The following is a 22,099-nucleotide window of genomic DNA, read 5'->3' as shown; positions in this document are numbered from 1 at the left end:
TGCACACTGCCTGAAAATGAAGCCTACCTGTCCAGAGTCATGCTCCAGCTACTGGCCAGACTCCCTGCTGCAGGATTGCTAGAGCTGTGGCCCCTGGAAGCCCCCAAGACTCCAGGTAAGACTGATGGAGCTAGCCCAGGTGCTGGTCCCAGCCTCCCCTATCCCACCTGGGGCAATGTGCCACGCTTCAGATTGTGTGCGCGTGGGGGTCCCCTGGGAACAAGTAGCAGTGGCACATGTTGTGCCACTGCATCTGTCCCAAGGGAAACGCACATTTCCATTCATGGGGACATGCCATATGAGTCTGCAGTATGATGCAGCTGCACAAAAGGCAAATGCAGTTTTGGGATGTATCAGTAGAAGCCTTAGATACAAGACACAGGAGGTGATAGTGCCTCTCTACTTGGCACCAGTTAGGCCTCATCTAGAGTACTGTGTGCAGTTTTGGCTCCACACTTTCAAAAAAAATCATGTAAAATTTAGACTGGGTCCAGAGCCAGGTGACAGAAATAAGACAGGGCTTGGATTTAAGTTGTACCTGGAGATGTTGAAGGAACAAAGCATATTCAGCTAGTGGACAAGGCACTTAAGAAGGGGTATACTTGCAGGGTTGCCATTAAGAAGAGGGAAAACACCTTTTCTTTTTTGTTGCAGGGAGTAGGATGTGGACCAATTGCTTGAAGTTGCAGCATAGTAGGTTTAGATTGGATATCACTATTTTTCTTCACTATCTGAATGGGTTTGGTTTTTGCCTTCCTCTGTAGTGGTGGCCATGGCCCCCTTCCTGGAATTTCTTAAGTGTATATTAACCTTTACAGCAGCAGAATGTTGGCCACCATGATCCCCTTGTATTACCCATGGCAGGTTAAGGTGTTATGTCTTGTGTTGTGTCAGGGTTGATTGGATAGTTTTGCTAAGAAATTAGACAATGGCTTTGGATAGGATAGTTTGGATAAAGATGATCCTGCCTGAGGCAGAGGGTTGGAATAAGTTATCTATATAGATCTCCTCCGGTCCTACTTCTCTAAGATATATTTTGCCTTTATCCAGGCAGTGTTTTAGACTCACTCCAGGTGTAATTGAGTAGAATTAATGGTTTAAACTCAGAGTCTATGGCTGTAAATAGTCATTGCATTTGTTTTATGAGAGCCTTTTGTCCCAGAATTCACTCTCTCTCTTTAAATCCCTCTGAAATATGCAGGATAAAGTAGCTATGGGTGCATCTGAGGTTTCCGAGCATCATTTCAAAGGCAAGCCAGCCAGCCTATGTGCTCTCACTCACTGAATAGCATTGCAGCTTGGAAAGGTGATGTGTGTAAGCAGCTGCCATGCTTGTTGTTTTGATCTGGGTTAAGGCCTGAGATGTTTGACCTGTGTCAAATAAGTTGTCTATTTGCAGCCTGTGCATGGCTTTGTCTGCAGCTTACTTATCTGACTCTACAGGTGATCCTGAGTTTAAGAGTTGTTGGTACTCAGAACTTTTACATTAATCTTTCCTTTGGTACTATTTCCGAGTTGGGAGTGTAGGATTAGGGTTTTTTTGGGATGTCATCTCTCAGATCCAGAGGTCTAATGACTGGACTAATGAATCAACAGTCTCCTCATTTTATCTACTCCAAACTACCCTTGTCTCTGTTAAGAAGTGTCCTTTTATGTGCTCTGTCCAGTGTGATCTCTGTCCCAAAGAACTTCCAGTTTAAAATATACAGATAAGATAAAACTGGCACACCTGGATGTTGGTCACAAGGTCGCTTCAGATTATACTGATGATCATGACTTTCCGCTGATGGAACAAAAATTTTATTTTAACCTGCATCATGATACCGGCCTGTTGGCACATGGGCAGGGCATTGTAAAATTTGGCTCATTATGCTCAGGTTTGCAGTCTCTGAGAAGCCCTACTTTTTTACAGTATATCTTATCAAATAATTTCCAAGACAATTTTGGAAATGAACCTGAAGAAGTCAAGAAAATTAAAATATTATATTTTCTAAAAAGTAATTTCCTTCTGATTATTTCTGTTTCAGGCTAAAATAACTGTTCCTGGATGTTTACCAGCAAATGCATAATAACCTTAGTAAAAGAGTAATTGGAAGTGTATGTTAACCACGTTACAGATACTGAAATTGCAATCTTAAAAATCAACCAAATTATTTACATATAGAACAGTTGAAAATAATTGATAAAATATTTCGCTTTATACAGTACCATATGCTATTATCAAGTATGATCTATATTATTTTTTAGTAATGTATATGTGATGGATAGTTAATAAATGAGGTACCTTGCCTGTAAAATAGCTAATGCATTCCAGCATGATGATTTATGTACCGTATAATCAGTTATGACAGATGGTCTTAAATGTAACTATAAATAAAACAGTAGGTGTTTACTCTGGGAGCACTATCGTTCTAGGAAAATATGGTAATGTGCCAGGTTCTCCTGCCTTTCATTTGCAGTTTTATTTTAGAATGAATTTACCTCTTGTTCAAAGGTATCCATTAGCTTAACTTTACACTCAAGGGGCCTTCTGTTTTTTTCCCCCAAGTAAATAGGAAGAAATTTAAAAAGGGGTCAGTGAAACAGAAATTTCTATTCAGGCAGAGTTGTAAAATACCTATTGAATTACTGACTATGCAAGCATATTGAAATTAAGCCTCTTGATTATCATTTCTGAAAAATGAATAGAAATATCTGTATAACTAGATTAATATACCCTAAAGAACTTCTTTTTTCTTTTTATGCAGGGGTAAATTATGTTCCCCTACAGTGCTAGTGATTCTATAGAAGGGATACTAGGAAGAACCAAATGTCTAACTGATAAGTGAGCATTTTGTTTTAAATAGTTCAGCACCCAACATAGACTAACCAACTGTTTCAGGATTTGGACTCTGTTCTTTTGTGCTTAAGTGGGACCTGAACATGTCTTAAAAATCTAGCTCTAGGCACTGAGCTTTTAAAAAATGTGGGCACCGTGTTTTTTGGGGCCCAAAATGTTTTTGAGAGAGGCACTCTGATCCCATGCCATCCCAAATTAGCCTCAAGAATTATTTGTACCTGAATTCTAATAAGATATATTACCTTCATTTCATTAAATTATCATGATTGTGCCAATGGAGATCTTTCAGTAATCATTTTATAAAAAGTAGCTTAACATTTAAAAAATAATTAATATCTTTTAAAGAAATACTTAAAGAAGAAATGACCAAAAGTTTTGTTTTTTTGTTTTTTATAAAAGTGTCTTTCTTAAATCATCTCTCTATAGAGCATGGAGAAAATTTTAAAGCACTTAGAGCCAAAACAAAAGAAACTTGGGCACCTAAAACAAAACTTGTAGATGCCTAAGTTCAAGGTTAAGATTCATAGATCGTTAGGGGCTGGAAGGGACCTTGCAAGATCATTGGGCCCAGCCCCCCTGCACTAGGCAGGAAAGACAACTGGGGTCAGTTGACCCCAGCAAGGTGGCCATCCAGTTCCCTCTTGAAGATTTCCAGAGTAAGTGATTGCACCACCACTGAGGGGAGTTTATTCCACAGTCTAGACACCCTGACTGTGAAGTTTTTCTTAGAGTTGAGCCTGAAGTGGGCTTCCAGGAGTTTGTAGCCATTACTCCCCAAGGGTGCTCTGATGTATTATTAAGTTGCTACCAAGTCCCCTCTTAGGCTTCTCTTTTTTAGGCTGAAGAGGCCCAAGTCCATCAGCCTTTTATCATATTGCTTGCCTTGCAAGTCTCAGATCATATGGGTGGCTCTTTGGACTCTCTCAAGTTTTTCTATGTCTTTGTTTAAGTGTGGTGCCCAGAACTGGACACAGTATTCCAGCTGTTGTCTCACCAGTGCTGAGTACGGTGGAAGAATCACCCCCTTGGTTTTACATGAGATGCATCAGTTGATGCATGCTGGAGGATTGTTTGCTCTTCTGGCTGCAGCATCTCACTGATGGTTCATGTTCATGCGAAGGTCAATTATTAGCCCTAGGTCCCTTTTGGTCATGGTGATAGTCAAATTGGCACCACCTAGTCTGTAGGTATGTTGGGGATTGTTTGCCAATGGAGCACTTTACATTTCTTGATGTTGAACTTCATCTGGTTCCAATCCGCCCAACTTGCCAACCTGTCCAGGTCCACCTGAATCTGAAGCCAATCTTCAGGCATGACCACACTCCCCCATAACTTGTTGTCCATGAACTTTGCCAGTGAGCTTTTCACTTCCACACCCAAATCATGGATAAAGATATTTAAAAGCACTGGATAAGTACAGACCCCAGAGGGAAACCACTTCTCACCAGGACTACACAGATCCATTCATAAGAACTCTCTGGGTTGTACCTCACAGCTAGTTTCCTACCCATGTAACCATTGAGTAGTTAAGCACACAATCTTCCAACTTTCCTGCAAGGATATCATGGGATACTAGATCAAAGGCCTTTTGGAAGTCTATGTATATAATGTTGACCTCCTTTCCCTTGTTCAGGTGGCAAAATACCTGGTTGTAGAGGGAGATAAGACTGGTAAAACAAGACCTGCCCGCAGTGAAGCTATGCTGGCTGTCATTCAGAATCCTACCTTCTGCAAACATATTGCACATAAACTCCTTGATGAGTTTTTTTTCCTAGGATTTTCCCTGGGATAGAAGTTAGGCTGATTGGTCTATAGTTGCCCGGATCCTTTCTCTTCCCCTTCTTGAAGTTGGGCACAACCTTGGCCCTCTTCTAATCTTTAGGGATCTCCCCTGAGCTCCACGAGTTTTGGAAAAGTTTGGCCAGGGGTCCCGCAATAACCTCGGCCAGCTCCTTCAGTACTCTTGGGTGGAGTTAATCTGGTCCTGCTGACTTATAAATGTCTCACTTTTCTAGTTGCACACGCACCAGCTCAACGTCAACAGTAGGAAGGTGGTCATTCCCACCATTACCCCGTGAGCCTTGTCTAGCATGTTTTTCCCTTTGGTCCAGTGAAATACCAAAGCAAACTGGGTATTCAGGAGTTCAGTTTTTTCCTGAGTGCTGGTTACCAGCTGTCCTGAGGTGGTAAGCAGGGTCCCCATGCCTCCATTTGTTTTCCTTCTGCTCCCTACGTACCTAAAGAAGGACTTCTTATTGTCCTTGATTCGTGTTGATTACTTAAATTCAGTAGCCACCTTAGCTTTCCTAATCTCCTCCCTACATGTGCGTACTACTGTTCTATAGTTCTCCTTGAGGACTGTCCCAAGCTTCCATTGTGTGTATGCCTCTTTTTCTTTTTCAAGAGGACCATCATATCCCTATCAAGCCAAAAGGGCTTACCAGCCCCTCTGCTGCCTTTCCTCTGCATGGGAATGGTCGTCTTTTGTGCTAGGAGTATCGTGTCCTTGAGAAACAACCACCCTTCATACATTCCATTCACCTTCAGTCCCTGATCCCACATTGCCTCCCCTACTATTACCCTGAGCCTGTTGAAATTTGCATTTTTGAAGTCCAGGACCTGAATCCTGGTAATTGATTTGTCTTCCTTGTGGCAGACAGTGAGCATGATGATCTCAAGGCTGCTCTTGCCCAGGCTACCCTCAATATTCAAGTTGCTCCTTTGACCAAGACCAAGTCTAGGAGACCATTGCCTCTGGTTGACTCTTGCACTTCCAGATAGAGCTCTTCAGTACAGGTTAAGAAGCTACATGACCAATCCATCCTAGCCAAGTGTTCCGCCCAATCTATGATCCAGAAACCCTTGCTCTCAGCAGTTGCTTAAACAAGGAACTGAGTGCCCACTCTGCTTGATTGAGAATTTTTTTCAGAAGTGCCCAAAGTTCAGTGTTTGTAGATGCTGCTTTGGTAAATAAATGTCTAGCTCTCATCTAAGCACCATATGGAAACCAAAAGAAAACTAGGAATGTGATGGAGAAGGGGGAATTCTAATTAAAATAATCTGTCCATCCTCTGACCATACCTTGAGTGGCCATCTATCCGTTTGATCAAACGCACTTTCTATTAGAAGGGAGAGGCATTTGGGTGTGGGACCAATGCAGCACCTGCATTTTCACAGTATCAGTCATGTTTTGTGCTCCAGTCATAGGGACAGCCTCTGGGAAATAGCGTAGGATAAAGGTTCAATAATGTATAAAGTCTAGCAAGAAGAAAAATCTTGTAAGATTTTATTGTAATAAAAAAAATGAAGGAGTTCTTTTATTAGATTTCTTTTATTTGAAATGACACTTGCAAATGAGTAATTTGCATGATTGGTCAATCACCGATTCAAACTTTTGTATAATAGCTTAGTGATAAAAGCCAACTAATAATATTATTTAATATTTTTCTTATTGTAGAAAATAGATGGTTGTCACCACTATGGGGGTCCAGGAGGGTTGGAGGTTTCTCAGGGGAGTGATCCTTGGGGCACAAAACGAGTCTATCCCCTTATGCAGGAAAGGTGGCAAGGGGATAAGAAAGCCGCCTTGGCTGAACAGGGAACTCCAGAAAAGACTGGGGGCAAAGAAAGAGATTTACAGGTAGGGGAAGCAGGGAGCAGCCACCAAGGAGGAATACACCTCCCTGGCGCGCTATTGCAGGGAATCAGTTAAGCAGGCCAAGGCAGGGCTGGAGCTTCGGCTGGCTACAACAATCTAGGACAGTGTCATAGCTGAGCCTCTGGCATGGCTGTTCAAGCACTCATCTTCAACATCTTCATCAGTGACTTGGACGAGGGGGTAAAAAGCACCCTATTCAAATTTGCTGATGACACCAAGATGTGGGGGGATGTGAGCATGCTAGAAGGGAGGAATAGGCTGCAATTGGACCTAGATAGGTTACAGGGGTGGGCGGATGAGAACAGGATGGGTTTCAACACTGACAAGTGCAAGGTGCTGCACCTGGGAAGGAAGAACCAGCAGCATACCTACAGGCTGGGGAACTCCCTTCTTGTCAGTGCAGAGGCAGAAAAGGATCTTGGAATCATTATTGATGCCAAAATGAACATGGGCCAACAGTGTGGGGATGTGGTCAGTAAGGCCAACCACACCTTGTCATGCATCCACAGATGCATCTCAAGCAGGTCTAAGGAGGTGATCCTCCCCCTTTATGCAGCACTGGTCAGGCCGTAGTTGCAGTACTGCGTCCAGTCCTGGGCACCGCACTTCAAGAGGGATGTGGACAGCATTGAGAGGGTTCAGAGGAGGGTCAGTGGGCAGCATGATCAGGGGGCAGCAGGGCAGGCCCTATGAGGGGAGGCTAAGGGACCTGAACCTGTTCAGCCTCCGCAAGAGAAGGCTGAGTTGGGATCTAGTGACCTGTTACAAACTAGTCAGAGGGGACCAACAGGCATTGGGGGAGTCCCTGTTCCCCCGAGCACTGCCAGGAGTGACAAAAAATAACAGTCACAAGCTGGCAGAGGGTAGATTTAGACTAGACATCAGGAGGCGCTACTTCACTGTCAGGGCGGCTAGGATCTGGAACCAACTTCCAATCAAAGTGGTGCTGGCTCCTACCCTGGGGGTCTTTAAGAAGAGGTTAGACTAACACCTTGCTGGGGTCGTTTGACCCCAGTACTTTTTCCTGCCATGGCAGGGGTTCGGACTTGATGATCTGCTTAGGTCCCTTCCGACCCTACCAACTATGAAACTATGGTGCTCCAGCCAGGTCCCTGAGGATTGGAAAAGGGCCAATGTGCTGCCCATTTTTAAGAAGGGGAGAAGGGATGAGCCAGGTAACTTTAGGCCAGTCAGTCTTACCTCTATCCTTTGGAAAAAATACTGGAAAAAAATCATGAAAGAGCACATTTGTGAAGGCCCAGCAGGGGAAACCATGCTGAAAGGAAACCAGCATGGGTTCATCGCAGGTGGATCCTGCTTGACAAACCTTATAGCCTTTTATGACCAGATCCCACACTGCCTTGACACAGGAGCTGAGGCTGGTGTCATCTACATGGAGTTGAAGGAGGCCTTTGACACAGTTTCGCATCCTATTCTCATATGGAAATTAGCAGGCTGTGGGGTGGACACTTACACAGTCAGGTGGGTCGCCAATTAGCTTAGGGACCACACCCAGAGAGTGGTGGTGGACGGGTTGTTTTGGGCCTGGAAGGAAGTGGGTGGTGGGGTCCCACAGGGTTTGGTCCTTGGACCAGTGTTATTTATTATCTTCATCAGCGATTTGGATGAGGGCGTGGAGAGTGCCCTCTCCAAGTTTGCAGATGGTACCAAGTTATGGGGCAGAGTTAACACACCGGAGGGCAGGGAGCAGATACAGACCAATCTGGACAGGTTGAATCAATGGGCAGAATGAAATAGGATGCAATTCAACAAAGATAAATGCAAGGTACTCCACTTTGGGAGGAGGAATCCCCAGCACACCTATAGGCTGGGGGATGACCAGCTCAGCGTCTGAGAGGGATCTTAGAGGCATAGTTGACTCCAAGATGAACATGAGCCATTAGTGTAATGATGCCATCAAGAAAGCCAATTGCACCTTGTCATGCATTAGCAGATGCACGACCAACAGATTGAGGGAGGTGATGCTCCCCCTCTATGCTGCATTGGTCAGGCCACAGTTGGAGTAATGTGTCCAGTTTTGGGGGCCGCGCTTCAAGAGGGACACAGAGAATCTGGAAAGGGTTCAGAGGAGGGCCACTCACATGATTAGTGGCTTCCGTGAAAGACCCTATGAGGGGAGGTTGAGGGATCTGGATCTCACAAGAGATGGCTGAGGGGAGAACTTGTAGCCGCCTATAAGTTTATCAAGGGAGGTCAACAGGGAATTGGAGATGCCCTATTTACCAGCACACCCCTAGGAATAACTAGGAATAATGGGTGCAAACTAGTAGAGAGTAGATTCAGGTTAGACATTAGGAATAATTTTTTTACAGTAAGGCTGGACAGAATCTGGAATGGGCTTCCAAGAGAGGTGGTGCTATCACCTAACTTGGAGGTCTTCAAGAGGTGGCTTTATAGTCACCTGGCTGGGGTCATCTGACCTCAGTCCTCTTTCCTGCCAGGGGCAGGAGGGGCAGACACAAAGATCCTTTGTGGTCCCTTTCAACTCTACAGTCTATGAATCACTATATTTATTTTGACTAACCTTACTTTTTGTATGAAATTTTGTTAATTTTTTGCTGGGAGTTGTGTGTATGGTGTAGTCTTAAGTGCATATCTTCAGGACTGAGAAAAGGCCATGCGTTCACCCAAACTGAATGCAAACAGAAGTCAATAACTTAGCGTGTTCTGAGCTTTTTGCATCTCATTAAGGATCATTATCTTGTTTCTCAGAATGCCTTATGCCTGTAATAGCATACTTGAAATGACTGAACCTACTTCAGAAGACATGTAATTGATGGCTGCTAGTCTGTTTCACCAATGATGTAGTGAAATGAAGTACAAGTACATTACAAAATAGACAACTTGGCCAAAGAGTCTTCCAAGTCCTAGTTCTGTGCACTTAACAAATATGCAGGTAGTTAGCTTTTGTTACTATGCATGTAGCAGACCAAAAACAAAAAGGGGGAGACGGGTATCATGTAATGCATGTAAACAAATGATGCGCTTATCCTGTATGGATATATATGGAGTACGCTGTATACCAGTGGTTCTCTGCTTTTTTAAAACTTGAGGCACCCCTCTTTAGACTTGAGGCTCCCTCAGAAAATGCCAGCTCTTAGTTTTCACTCTTTTTTTACTACAGAAAAATAATAGGGACATTATGTTGCAGACAACTCAAACCACAATCAGTCGTTTTCAACATAATGGATTCCTGTTTGAAATTTCTGGGTTTATCTTGTGAATCATGTTTGAATACCTAATGAAGCTAACTATGTACCACAGCAGCCTGGCTAAGAATCAGGATGTGTACACCTATGAGCATATGAGCATTCATAAATATGGGACATACGTGTCAGATCTGGCCCAATTGCAGTTGGCATGCGATTCAAAAAAATGTGGGCATGGCACAGTTTGGCTTTATTAACCATGGCTCCAGGTGGTATATAGAATGAACCAAACGATATTAGATTGTTCTATTGTAAGATTATTTGATGGCCCAGCATCCTGTTTCAACAGCTAGGGATGATTCAAATGTACCAATACTGGATATATCTTCTATTATCTAGCTGTCCTTTTTGTAATAGAGATTTACCCTATCCTTTTGGCATTTTCCTCAACCTTCATGAATATTTACCTGGCTTGATAAAAGAATGTTCCATAATTATGTTTTTATATAAATGGAAAAGAATGGCTATGCGTCTGGATGAAAGACTTGTGTTTTTTTGTTGAGGGCAAGTTAAATTACTCATCATGGTAGTAGTGGCAAACAAAGGATGCTTTGTTGTAAGTGACATTTAATATAAGTATATTGACATCTTTGTTACAAAAAGCTGTAATTTCAATTTTCAAAATTACATTTTCTAGCACAATGAGGCTCAACTAGAATGAGACCAGAGCAGCTATTGCAGCATAAATCTTTAATGGTATCTAAATACAGTCTTAGTTAATTCCTAATTTTATGGATTAGGTAGCATGCAGTACAGTTTTACAGGTTTATATATGTTTTTTCCAGAATGGTCTAGGAATGGTGTTTATATATATTTATTTATTTATTTATTTATTTAATCTCATTCTTGTTAAACACTTGACTGCTGCTTACTCAACCTAGTATCGCATGTAGTGAATTTTAGAGCATATAAGCTAAGGTGTTACTGTAGAGGATCAATAGTCAAGTGCTTTAATTGTTACATTCACTTTGAACTACTGAAGAGTTAAGTGTCTTATTTTGAAGGCATCCACATTCATGCGTAGGCTCCTGTAACCTGCTAGGACCTCCAGTCTTGTTTTTGTTGTTTCAACATCTGTTGTTTTGACATCTTTCAGAGCGCCCACTGCACTACACAGAGAATGTGTTAGAACAAGTTCTTCACTGGAGTTCATTATCTGAGCCTGGAACAGCATATCTAGTAATAAAGAAGTTTCTAACAGCAGACGCAATAAAACTCTACAGTGGTATGTATTTTTATTTTTAAAATAGTGTTCGATAAAAGAGTATTAATGTGGCAAACCTTTTTAATAATTGTTTAATTGTTTCAGTGATTAGCCTGAAAGCACCATCTGATAAGCTCTGAAGCATTGTTACAGTGTAAAAATCATAGTAGGGTCTGGTCTGTCAAAGCAAAATTAACTTCATCTAAACAAATGGTTTATGCATGTTGTTTTCATCCAACTATGAAGTCCACTATTTGGATATTAAAGTACAGCATAATTTCATCATAAATGAAAGTGCTCTAGCTGTCATTTATAGCCTAGTATTGATCACTTGAGCTTAGGCAGTAGGGCTGTGTGAAATGGCTATGTCTCATTTCGATTTCAGATTTAGCCATTTCAGAGGACAGTGATTCATTTCAGTGTTTCGGATCACTGTTCCATTTCAATTCGGCCAAATCTGTTTCAGTTTCGATACTTTTTTGGAGATTTGGATCAGCTGGGGAGAGGCAGGCACAGCGCAGTGGCTGCATATTTTCCTGTGGCTCCTCCAGCTGTTCCTGCATCTCCCTGGGTGGGGGGAGCCCTGGGAGAAGCCCCAGTTGGCTGCCCCACCATGCCCAGCCCCATCCCTTGCCCAACACTTAAAAATAAATAAATAAAATCCCTGCACTCACTGACTCTGGCAGTGGCGATCAAGGCCTCTGAGGGCTTGTGGCAGAGGCCGCCCCCCAACACATACACAGAGTGCAGGGCAGTGGGGGTCAACGGGGATTGGCCCCCCTGCCTGGCACTCACGTGGCAGCTGTCCAATGGCACAGGTGCAGCATGACTCGGCAGGGTGCTGCATGCTGTTTGGGAGCTGGGACCTCTAGGCCTTAGCGCTGCTGGGCTCTGGCTGACTGCTGAAGCCGCCTTAGCTCCCAGACAGTGTGCAGCACCCTGCTGAGCTGCGCTGGTACCAAGGGGGGGGGGGAGACGATCACTGCTGCCCCCCATTGCCCCACGCTGTATGGGGGGGTCTCTGGCATGAGCGCCGAGAGGTGCTGATCACCGCTGCCAAAACTGGTGAGTGTGGAGCTTTTTTTTTGGTTTTTGGTTTTTTGATTCCCAGACGGCTGGGGCCAGGTGTGGGGCTATCAGGGAGTGGGGGCTGCATGGTGGGGCTCTGCCAAGAGGCCCCGCAGCCCCTGCTACAGCCAGAAATTTCACACAGCCCTATTACGCAGTCCAGGATACTATTCTGTCAGGCTTTGATGCTTAGTGGGTGTGTCTACAATGAACGCTACTGTGTAGTGGTTACTGCGCATTTATTCAGTACTGTATAAACAAGTAATAAATACACACTAACTGGAGTTACTGCACAGTAGTACTGGCAAATGCCTTTTAAGTGACATTATTGTTCAGTAACCCAATACTACATAGTAGCATCTCAGCACGGTTTTTGCCCTGTGACACAACTGTGCAGTAATATCAAGCTATTGCTCAGTCAGCATCTTGTGTAGAGACACCCAGTGATAATTATAGCCTAGTTGAGAGCTAGCTGGCATTTTGGAGATTTTATTTTACCAACAAAAATGAGACAAAATAAAGACCTTTTGTAGCTCTTGAAAAATCTGATGAGACTCAATTTGAAGGCTAGAACAAATGGAAAACAGTGAAATTACACAGCAAAGTTATTTTTGGAGATCAGGAAGTGGGGTTCCAAATAGGAAGAGGAGATTTAGCGATTAGGTTAAAGGAATGAGTCAGGTGTGTAATGGAAGATGTGATCTAATAGCTGCACACATTTCATTGAATATCATCTCATTCTGATATATCATTTTCTGTGTAATGAAGTACTGTGTTTTTCCAGTCCCCTGTTTTCCCTGAAATGTGAGCTCAAGAAAGGGTCAATACATATGAGGCTTTGTAATATAAAAAGGTTGACAACACTCCACTAGGGATTACTGGAAGGTACATGAAGAGAGTTTCATAGTAGTGATACTTTATTACGATTTAGTACCTTAAAGAATTTTTTTCTGGTGGCTTTCATATTTCACCATTTTTAACTAGCAGTATCTCAGTATAAATAACTCCCACCTCCCCATGCCAGTTGCAAATAAATGAAGATTTTAACTTTTTCCCAGTGTGCCTCTCTCTTGATCACATTCTGAGAAAGTTATGGCACTGTGTTCTCAAGATCACCATTTCTTGTCATCCTTAGTTCCCATGCAAGGAAGTTCATTAACTGCATAAAATGCACTATTCACAGCTTTTAGTAATTTTATTCTCCCCCACCACCATCTCTGATTTATAACAGTTCTTTGTAGGAGACAGTAGTTCTAGTTCAGCCAGTTGAAATCTGAGAATATCAATCCAAAGACCTCTTTACCCTCAAGCTGTGACAGTCGGAAGTGAACAGGGCTTGAGAAGGATGTATATTAATCAGCTTTGTCAGCTACAAGGTAAACTATTGTGGCATTCACCAAGTGGGCGATCTTCATCTGTGGTTTCATTTTGAATTGTAAAGCATTTTAATAGCTTCGGCTGGAGTCTAGGTTACCACTTATTTCAGTATTTCAAAACGTTTTGTTTGTTTTGATACCTTGCTTGTTCCCTTTGGTTCATTTGTATCAGTCTTATAGAATCATAGGGTCGGAAGGGACCGCATAGATCTTCAAGTCCGACCCCCTGCCTGGGCAGGAAGAAAACTGGGCTCAAATGACCCCAGCCAGGTAGGCATCAAGCCACTTCTTAAAGACCCCCAGGCTAGGAGCCAGCACCACTTCCCTTGGAAGTTGGTTCCAGATCCTAGCCACCCTGACTGTGAAGTAGTTCTTACGGATGTCTAATCTAAACCTACTCTCCAACAACTTGTGGCCGTTATTTCTTGTTATCCCGGGGGGCGCTAGGGGAAACAAGGTCTCCCCCAAACCCTTCTGGTCCCTCCTAGTGAGTTTATAGACGGTCATCAGGTCCCCTCTCAGCCTTCTCTTGTGAAGGCTGAACAGATTCAGGTCCTGTAGCCTCTCATTGTAGGGTCTGCCCTGCTGTCCCCGGATCACGCGGGTGGCCCTCCTCTGGACTCTCTCAATGTTGTCCACATCCCTCTTGAAGTGGGGTGCCCAGAACTGGACACAACACTCCAGCTGCAGCCTGACCTGTGTCGCGTAGAGGGGGAGGTTCACCTCCTTGGCCCTATTTGAGATGCACCTGTGGATGCACGATAAAGTCCTGTTAGCCCTGCCGACCGTGACCTCGCATTGTCGGCCCATGTTCATCTTGGAGTCAATAATGACTCCAAGATCCCTTTCTGCCTCCGTGCTCTCAAGAAAGGAGTTTCCCATCTTATAAGTGTGCTGCTGGTTACTACTGCCCAAGTGCAGCACCCTGCACTTATCAGTATTGAAACGCATCCTGTTTTTGTTAGCCCACCCCTGCAACCTATCCAGGTCTTTCTGCAGTCTTTCCCTCCCTGCTAACGTGCCCACCTCACCCCAAATTTTGGTATCATCAGCAAATTTGAACAGGTTGCTTTTCACCCCATCGTCCAAATCGCTGATAAAGAAATTGAACAGCGCGGGCCCAAGGACTGAGCCCTGGGGGACTCCGCTGCCCACTTGTCCCCAGGTCAAATATGACCCGTCCACCACCACCCTCTGAGTACGACCCTTCAGCCAATTTGCAATCCATCTGACTGTGTAGGCATAGATGCTACAGTCGCCTAGTTTTTTAATGAGGATGGGGTAGTTGACAGTGTCAAAGGCCTTGCTGAAGTCCAGAAAGGTTACATCCACAGCGACACCTGCATCCAGTGCTTTTGTGACCTGATCGTAAAAGGCAATCAGGTTGGTTTGACATGACCTGCCCCTAATGAAACCGTGCTGGTTGCCCTTGAGCATCATCCCCGATGCTGGCCCATCACAGATGTGCTCCTTGACGATCTTCTCCAAGATTTCCCCAGGATTGAGGTAAGACTGACAGGCCTATAGTTGCCTGGGTTCTCCCTCCTCCCTTTTTTAAAGACGGGGACCACATTGGCTATCTTCCAATCATCTGGCACCTGGCCCGGGCACTACGAACGCTTATAAAGCCTTCTTTCTTCCCCCTTCTTTCTTACTCTTGTAATTGATCTCTATTACACTATAAATTGATGTCCATTACATTACTATCCAGTTTATTCTTCCCCCCACAAGCATTTGCTTTTGATGGCCACATATTTAGTTCTTCATTTCATTTTAATGTTGTGTATTGATGTGTAACTACAATGTGTTCTTAGGCACTTACCGAGAAGCATCATATACATTAATGTTAGACGCTCAGAATCACGTTTAGGTGTTAGGATAATAAAAAGCATTTAGAAACCAGGTTTGCTCAGCATTCTTCCACATTTTGAATTAAAAGAAATATTACTGCCATGTTGCTAATAGAAGGCCCAATCTTGTCAATAGTCCCACAGCTAAATAATCTTTTGCATTACTGCTGGTTCGATTCTTGAATTTAGACTTGTCATTTTAAGAAGCTTTTCCCTGGTGAGTAAGTTTTAATCCTTAAAAACCTGAGGTTTTTTCCCTCCTTAATTTGTGTCTTGCAGCATCCAAGAGCTCGTAAATACTGCTTATGTGGGTGTACTTAGTGATAGATTTTGGGTAGTTAGATATTCTGTTTACTTTGTCTCTGTCTGAGCAAATGTCTTCCAAATCAATCACAATGACTACCAACTCCCAACATTATTGCTCCATTCATTGCATCCAATACACCTTAAAATTGGGATCTAAAAAGGAAATAATGAAAGTAAATCAAATGTGATTACAGCGTCAATTTATTACCTGCAGATCTGGCATCTTTTCAGAATCATTTGCTTATTGTGGTTCATCACAAAAAAGAGAAATGTGAGGGAATACTTTTCTTTATATATTCTTGTCTTGTATATAATGGGGCAGTGTCTTTGTTACAAAAATAATCAACTGTAATGGGTTTTTATTTTAATAAGACAAAGAAGTTAAGGACTTTAAACTTCAAAGAAAAATACTTTTAAAGGAGTCATTTAGCAGGGATTTTAAAGACCCTAGTTCTTTAAAATTTATTTGACACATTAGCAATGTAAGCAATGAGAGATGCTGGCATTTTTACATGTCTATTTTTTTTTAACAGCAACAGAACTATGTAAAATACAGTTAGTGTTTTGCGTGTGTGTGTGTGTGTGTGTACACACACACACACACTTTTATATATACTTTTTTTTAAAGTTTAAGCCTTCTTAAATATGAACTGTGTGCTGATATTTGTATCATTCAAATATTTGTGCATTAAATATTTCAAATCTTGCATTTAAATCCACATGTACATATTTCTAAATTACAAAAGCAAAACTTGGCAGCCAAAACACTTTCTTTGCTAATGCCTCTAATTTCATTCCCAAGTAGCTCTTTTGGGAGGGTGGCTGCAGCAGAGAGTCTGTATGTTTGTTTAGACTAGCAAAGGAAAGAGAATTCCTGGTGTGTCGAGAGGAGGAGGAGGAAGACGGGGACAGATTTGGCTGCTCTGAGGTCTTCTCTCCCCGAATATACAGGTTGTTAGACTAACAATTATGAGGCTATTATGCCCTGTAAGCCTAGGTGAAGAAGGGAGAAACAAGTCTTTCGCAGTCCCAGGTATGATTCATGTGTACCCTTAGTTCTCCTCATGAACTAAGCCCTAGGATTTAGGTTGAAGTTAGCTACTCCTAAATATTAGTTATTTGGATTTTGGTTCAAGGCCATTCAACATCAGACTAGGATCAAATGAGTGTCCAATATTTTGTGTGGGTTTCTAGCTTTCTTTTTTTTCCAGTGTTGTGGTTAATAAAGTTTAAGGCTTCTCCATCCCTGAATCTCTTTAATTTTCTTCCTTTTGTTTAAAATCTGTACCAGTTGTGTTAACTTGTAGCAGATTAATTTGATATAGAGACTTTTGGATAAATGGCTTCCTACCATTGCTGCTTGTGCCATTCAGGGGTTTCATTTCTTCATCCTGTAAAGAATGATGGTGTTTTTCAGGGAATACATGACCAAGGATGGTGTCGAGCGATTGTTTTCTGTGAAACTCTATAGAAAAGGAAAAAAAGAAAATGTTTGTATAATGTTCTCAAGACCCATCTAAGCTTCTCTCCTGTGCCTTATTTCCAGACATGGGAGCCAGTGTGATTAGGTACAGTTGGTTTCTCAGTGGAAAGCTCAGCAAGGAACTGGTATAGACATAGCCTTAGTATCTTTTTATAAGAGATTCTCTCGTATCCCTCTTCATTTTAGGAGTCCTCCTGTATATCTGTTTGACCCTTTTTTCCATGAACCTGAATGATCAAAATACTCAGGGTAAGATCTTTTCAGTGCTTTGTACAAGAGAAATATGCCTTCCAGTTTCTACTCGAAATAGCTTATCATACTTATCATCACATTGGTTGTTAAGAGTAATCCACTAACACATCCAAGTCTTTTTCCTACTTCCAAATAAATCTTTAGTTTACAGAAGAGAAACTCTTGTGGTGGTTTTCTCAAAGTTAGAAAATGGGATAAAATACTAAATTGGTTCATCTACACAAGCAATTTAGATGAAGAAATAAACTCTGATGCACATGCGCCCAGGACCACAGCAGTTTGAGGTGGGGTGGAGCAGCCCTGAGCTAGCAGCATGCTTGGGGGGTCAGCTCTGCGCCCTGGGTGATGCATCAGGTGGTGGAGGGGCTGCCTGGGGCACGAGTATGCTAAAGTGAGGAGTTTTGCAGCAGGTGGCTCCCTGAAGTTTAGCACCCTTGTGCCCCAGTCAGCTCCTGTCACCATCTATAGGTGGAGTGAGTAACTTCTCTAAGATAATACTGTCACAGACCGTACTATCTTACAGTGGAGTTAATTTACTGCTCGCTAATACTGGTGTAAGAGTAGACAATGACACTTTACTGAGGAGTTAATTAGTCAACTCCACAGTAAAGTGCATGTGTAGATGCACCCAATATGTGGTCCCAGGGCAGCTCTTGGAGGAACTCCACCAGTAACAATACTCTAGCCTCATAGTTGCCTTCTCATCACTACCCAGACCTTCATTTGCTTTACAGTTCTTGTTGTGATCCCATCTTTTCTGTCCTGACAATTTCCCATGTGATACTGCAGCAAATCCTTTAATAAAATCCAGATATATTAAATCTACCACATTTCTCTTGTCTAAAAAAAATCAGTTATCTTTGCCAAAAAATATATTAGGTTTGTCTGGTGTGGTCTGTCTTTGGTAATCTGGTGTTGCATTTTATCGCATTTTCCAGTTATTTTTATATCTTTAATTATTCTGACTTTCAAAAGATCTACAGCCTTTCATACTGTCATCAAAGCAGTGCCTTTCAAGAACCAGTTGGGAGGGTGAAGTGTGAGTTGTATCTTAAGTTCTTTTTGCTTGAGAGATTCAGCGTGGCTCACTTGTATTTCAACAGTCTATTTCTTCTTCTAAACTGAGGATTTCCCATATTAAAGTTTCTTCTTTCAGAAACATATGTGATAACAAACTCATATATAAAGTCTTTAAAAGTTTCTCAATTGGGTCGCGTAAGTGGGAAACATTGAATTCTTAAAACAAGGACTGAAAGTTGTTCTTTGAAACTTAACCTTTAAAATGTAGGTAGTTAGATCCTTCATAGTTTTTGCCATGTATAGTTTTGAATCTGCAAAATTAGTGGGATTAGGACTGTAACTGAAATTTTTAAAAATCTAATTGCAGCATAAAAGACCTAATTAAAGGAATTTAAACAAAAATAATGATTTCCATGAGGTGAATTATGGGGAGGAAATCTCTTTTCCCAGACATGTAGATAAAGAGCTTTGAATGTATCTATCAGTTTGTGTAAATGAGAAAGACTGGCAGATTGCTGATGGTCAAGACATCACTGATTTAGGTGTTGGAGTCTAGGTACAGAAAAATTCCCTGGGGTTTTATGCCTGTGAAATATAAAGTTAATGAAATGTTTTGTGATTTAAAAGTAAATCAAAATGAATAGTGTACATAAGGTATTATAATCCACTATGCTCGAAAAACAATTGTAATAATGAATATGAATCCTGTTGGTGGAGGAGGAGTAGGTGTAATCTACATTTGTTATACATGCAGTTATGATAATTTACCTCATCTTAATATGAGTTGATCGTATGGGGATTTAAGTTGCTTTTGATTCCTACTACTATTATAAATATATAACTCCATCTAGATCGAAAGTGAAAGGATTGAATCTCCATTACTTCCTGAAATTGTAATGGAATGATTCTCTACTCTCTATGATTGTGATGAGAGTAGGCTGGAGGTCTTGAAACTTATTTGTATACAGTTTAGTGTGGTCCATTATGTAAGGCAATCATAACCAAAAATGACAAAGTGCTAATGTCAGGGAGGTGGAAAAAATCCACCATCTCGCCACATTCCTACAAAGGATGGAGATAAAGGATTAAAGTAATTTCACAAAAAATAAACAAACAGATCAGAATTAAGCCCCTCCTCCAAAATACAGAGAAAAAAACCCTCAAGTATTTCATTACAATTTTAGGAATTCATGAAGATTGAAGCTGATTTTGTACAGGTTTTACAGACCCCATTAGTATCAATGGAGATCTAGTTGGACTGGAAGTTCTGTTTGTCCAGGTGTGAGCAAAATATGTCCCGTGGGCTGCATCCTGCCCACCAGTTGATTTGTATCCAGTCTGGGCTGCCCCCACAGTGCTCCGCATGGGAATGAGACCTGCCCACTCCCACCCTGGGTTGCCTGTACCACCCGCAACTACCCCGAATCCGCCAACGGCACCACCTTAGCCCCCATCTGTGGCCAGTGCACACAGAACTACTGCTGCAGCCACCCAGGTACTGCTCAGCTCCCCCTGCCTCTAGTGACAATGACAACTCCTCCTGCTCTGCTTGAAGGGGGGAAGCTCCAGCTCTAGCTTCCAACCACCTTCGTCTATGCCGCCCACCCATAGGTGGCTGCTTATGCTCATAAAGCCAGGCAGGAGGAGTGGGTAGAAGGCGGCTGGGAGCTGCAGCTCCATTTGCTAGGGCAGAAGCTGCCTGGCTGCAACTTCACCCCTGCCTGAAGCAAGAGGAGGGGGAGCCACTGGAGGTGGGGGGAGCTGAGCATTTCCCAGGTGGCTGCAGCAGCAGTGCTGTATGTGCTGGCTAGGGCCAGAGTGGGTGTGGTGCCATTGGCAGGTGTGGGGCAGGTGTGGGTTGGAGCGCATCTAGGTTCCCACTTCTTTCTCAGACATGAAGTGTTAGGGCCTATGAGTCAGAATTAGGTATAATACCTATAATATTTTTGTGCCATATTGTAAGCAATTGATTACTCATGTAAAGGAATGCATCAGCACAGAGTAGTTGATAGTTCTGATTATAATTTTATTGTAGGAATCATTAGTTCCTAATTATGCTTCACTGTGTAATTTGATGATCCTTTTAAGCAAATGACTCTTGAACTTAAATTAGATCTCTATTGTGTTGCTGACTTTCACACACTGATGAAAGTATGATTTCTCTTTAGATTTCTGTGAAGGATTATTTCAGATTTTGTTTCCTTTACTTTTATATTTATATCATTTAATTTTTTATAAGATGCTATTTATATCAAATTTGTAAGAACGCTAATGAATTATTAATTTTAAGAAACTTTACAATGCAAAAACAGGCTGCATTTTTTTCCTACAAAAAAACAGGGTGTTATAACAAATGGGCAATGTAGTTTTAGAGGTTCTAAACCAAGGCTGTCCAACTGGCCTTCAGGGGATTACGTTTGGGGTGCCCAGGCTCCTGCCTGACTATCATTTCTCCCGTCTCTCTGGCTGCAGCACCAGCTAGAGTCTCCAGGTTTCCCCTCCCTCCAGCTTCTGCTTACTGCCACTGTTTCAGTCTGTGGTACTGAAAGAGCCTGCAGACTGGGGCATGGTGCAACATGGGCTGTCCTAGCAGTGTATGGCTTTGGGATGTACATAGCTTTCATATGATTTGTCGCCACTGGCCACTCAGAAGTAGGACAGCTCTGTTCTAAATTGGTAGTGGTTCTTAAATAACTCTTATACGTAGCTAAGAAAGGTTTAAGCTAGTAGACTATGCAAGGCTTCAGACTGTGCTTCAGATCCGGAGAAGCTTTGGACACTTTGGCGTCTGAAGCAGCATGTCTGGATTGAAGCGCTGGCTTTGTTTGGTTTTATGAAGCAGTTCAGAGCTTCAGAAGCGCTTCGGAAAAGCTTCAGAGCTGCCTCAGAGATCCGGCCATAGGGTATACTGGGGAATCAATGAAGTATCTATAACTTCGTTGTGTTTTGTCTGATTTGGATGAAATTTGTAGGGGTGGCAGCCTCTGCTGAGAGCATGAAGCCTGCCAAGTTTCAAGAATATCGGTGCAGGGGATCAGGGGAAACTGCACCCCAAATTCTTGAAAGCAAAACTTGTCACATCTATGCATTACAACATAGGGGTGAAAACTGCAGGGGTGGTAGCCCCTGGTGAGGCCACAAAGCCTGCCACATTTCAAGAAGATCAGTGCAGGGGATTGGGGGGAACTGTACCTCAAGCTGCTGACAGGCAAAACTCGTGACATGGGTGACACTGTGTGTGTTAAGGCGCAGCAGGGTGAAAGCTGCAGGGGTGGTAGCCCCTACTCCAGCCACAAATCCTGCCAGCTGTCAAGGAGATAGGTGCAAGGCTTCTGGGTTCTGGGGCCCTGCACCCCTAGCTACTGACAGGCAAAACTCGTGACATGGGTGCTTGTGCAACTGACTGTCTCTGTCTTGCAGGGAACTACTGCAGGCGTGGCTGCTAAACTACTATGTTACCAGTTACCAATCAATCATGATTCACTCAGAGACCAGCTCAATATACAGTTGCTAGCTAATTTAACCAGTTAATTAACAACAATTAACACCTACAAAACCCTAGACTGAGGAGAGGAAAGAATCAATACAGAATCAACTGCCCCGAGACAGACACAGTCAGTTGCACAAGCACCTATGTCACAAGTTTTGCCTGTCAGCAGCTAGAGGTGCAGGGCCCCAGAACCCCTGCACCTATCTCCTCGACAGCTGGCAGGTTTTGTGGCCGCAGCAGGGGCTACTATCCCTGCAGCTTTCACCCTGCTGTGCTTTAACAAACACAGTGTCACCCATGTCACGAGGTTTGCTTGTCCGCAT

The 22,099-nt window shown here is 42.7% G+C and overlaps 1 protein-coding gene across 2 annotated transcripts in view; it reads left to right on the top strand.

Moving 5' to 3' along the window:
* Positions 1-22,099, top strand: part of ARAP2 (ArfGAP with RhoGAP domain, ankyrin repeat and PH domain 2) — a 246,403-nt gene that overhangs the window by 200,926 nt on the left and 23,378 nt on the right. For both annotated transcript variants that reach the window (XM_025212512.1, XM_006030846.3), the window contains exon 27: positions 10,824-10,952. In XM_025212512.1, the coding sequence (XP_025068297.1) occupies positions 10,824-10,952 (129 nt within the window). The remainder of the gene's footprint in view (positions 1-10,823; positions 10,953-22,099) is intronic.

The sequence above is a fragment of the Alligator sinensis genome, unplaced genomic scaffold (assembly GCF_000455745.1).
Source record: "Alligator sinensis unplaced genomic scaffold, ASM45574v1 scaffold1122_1, whole genome shotgun sequence".
Lineage (NCBI taxonomy): Eukaryota > Metazoa > Chordata > Crocodylia > Alligatoridae > Alligator > Alligator sinensis.
Note: the sequence above shows the minus strand (reverse complement) of the source record. Positions and strands in the feature narration are given on the sequence as shown.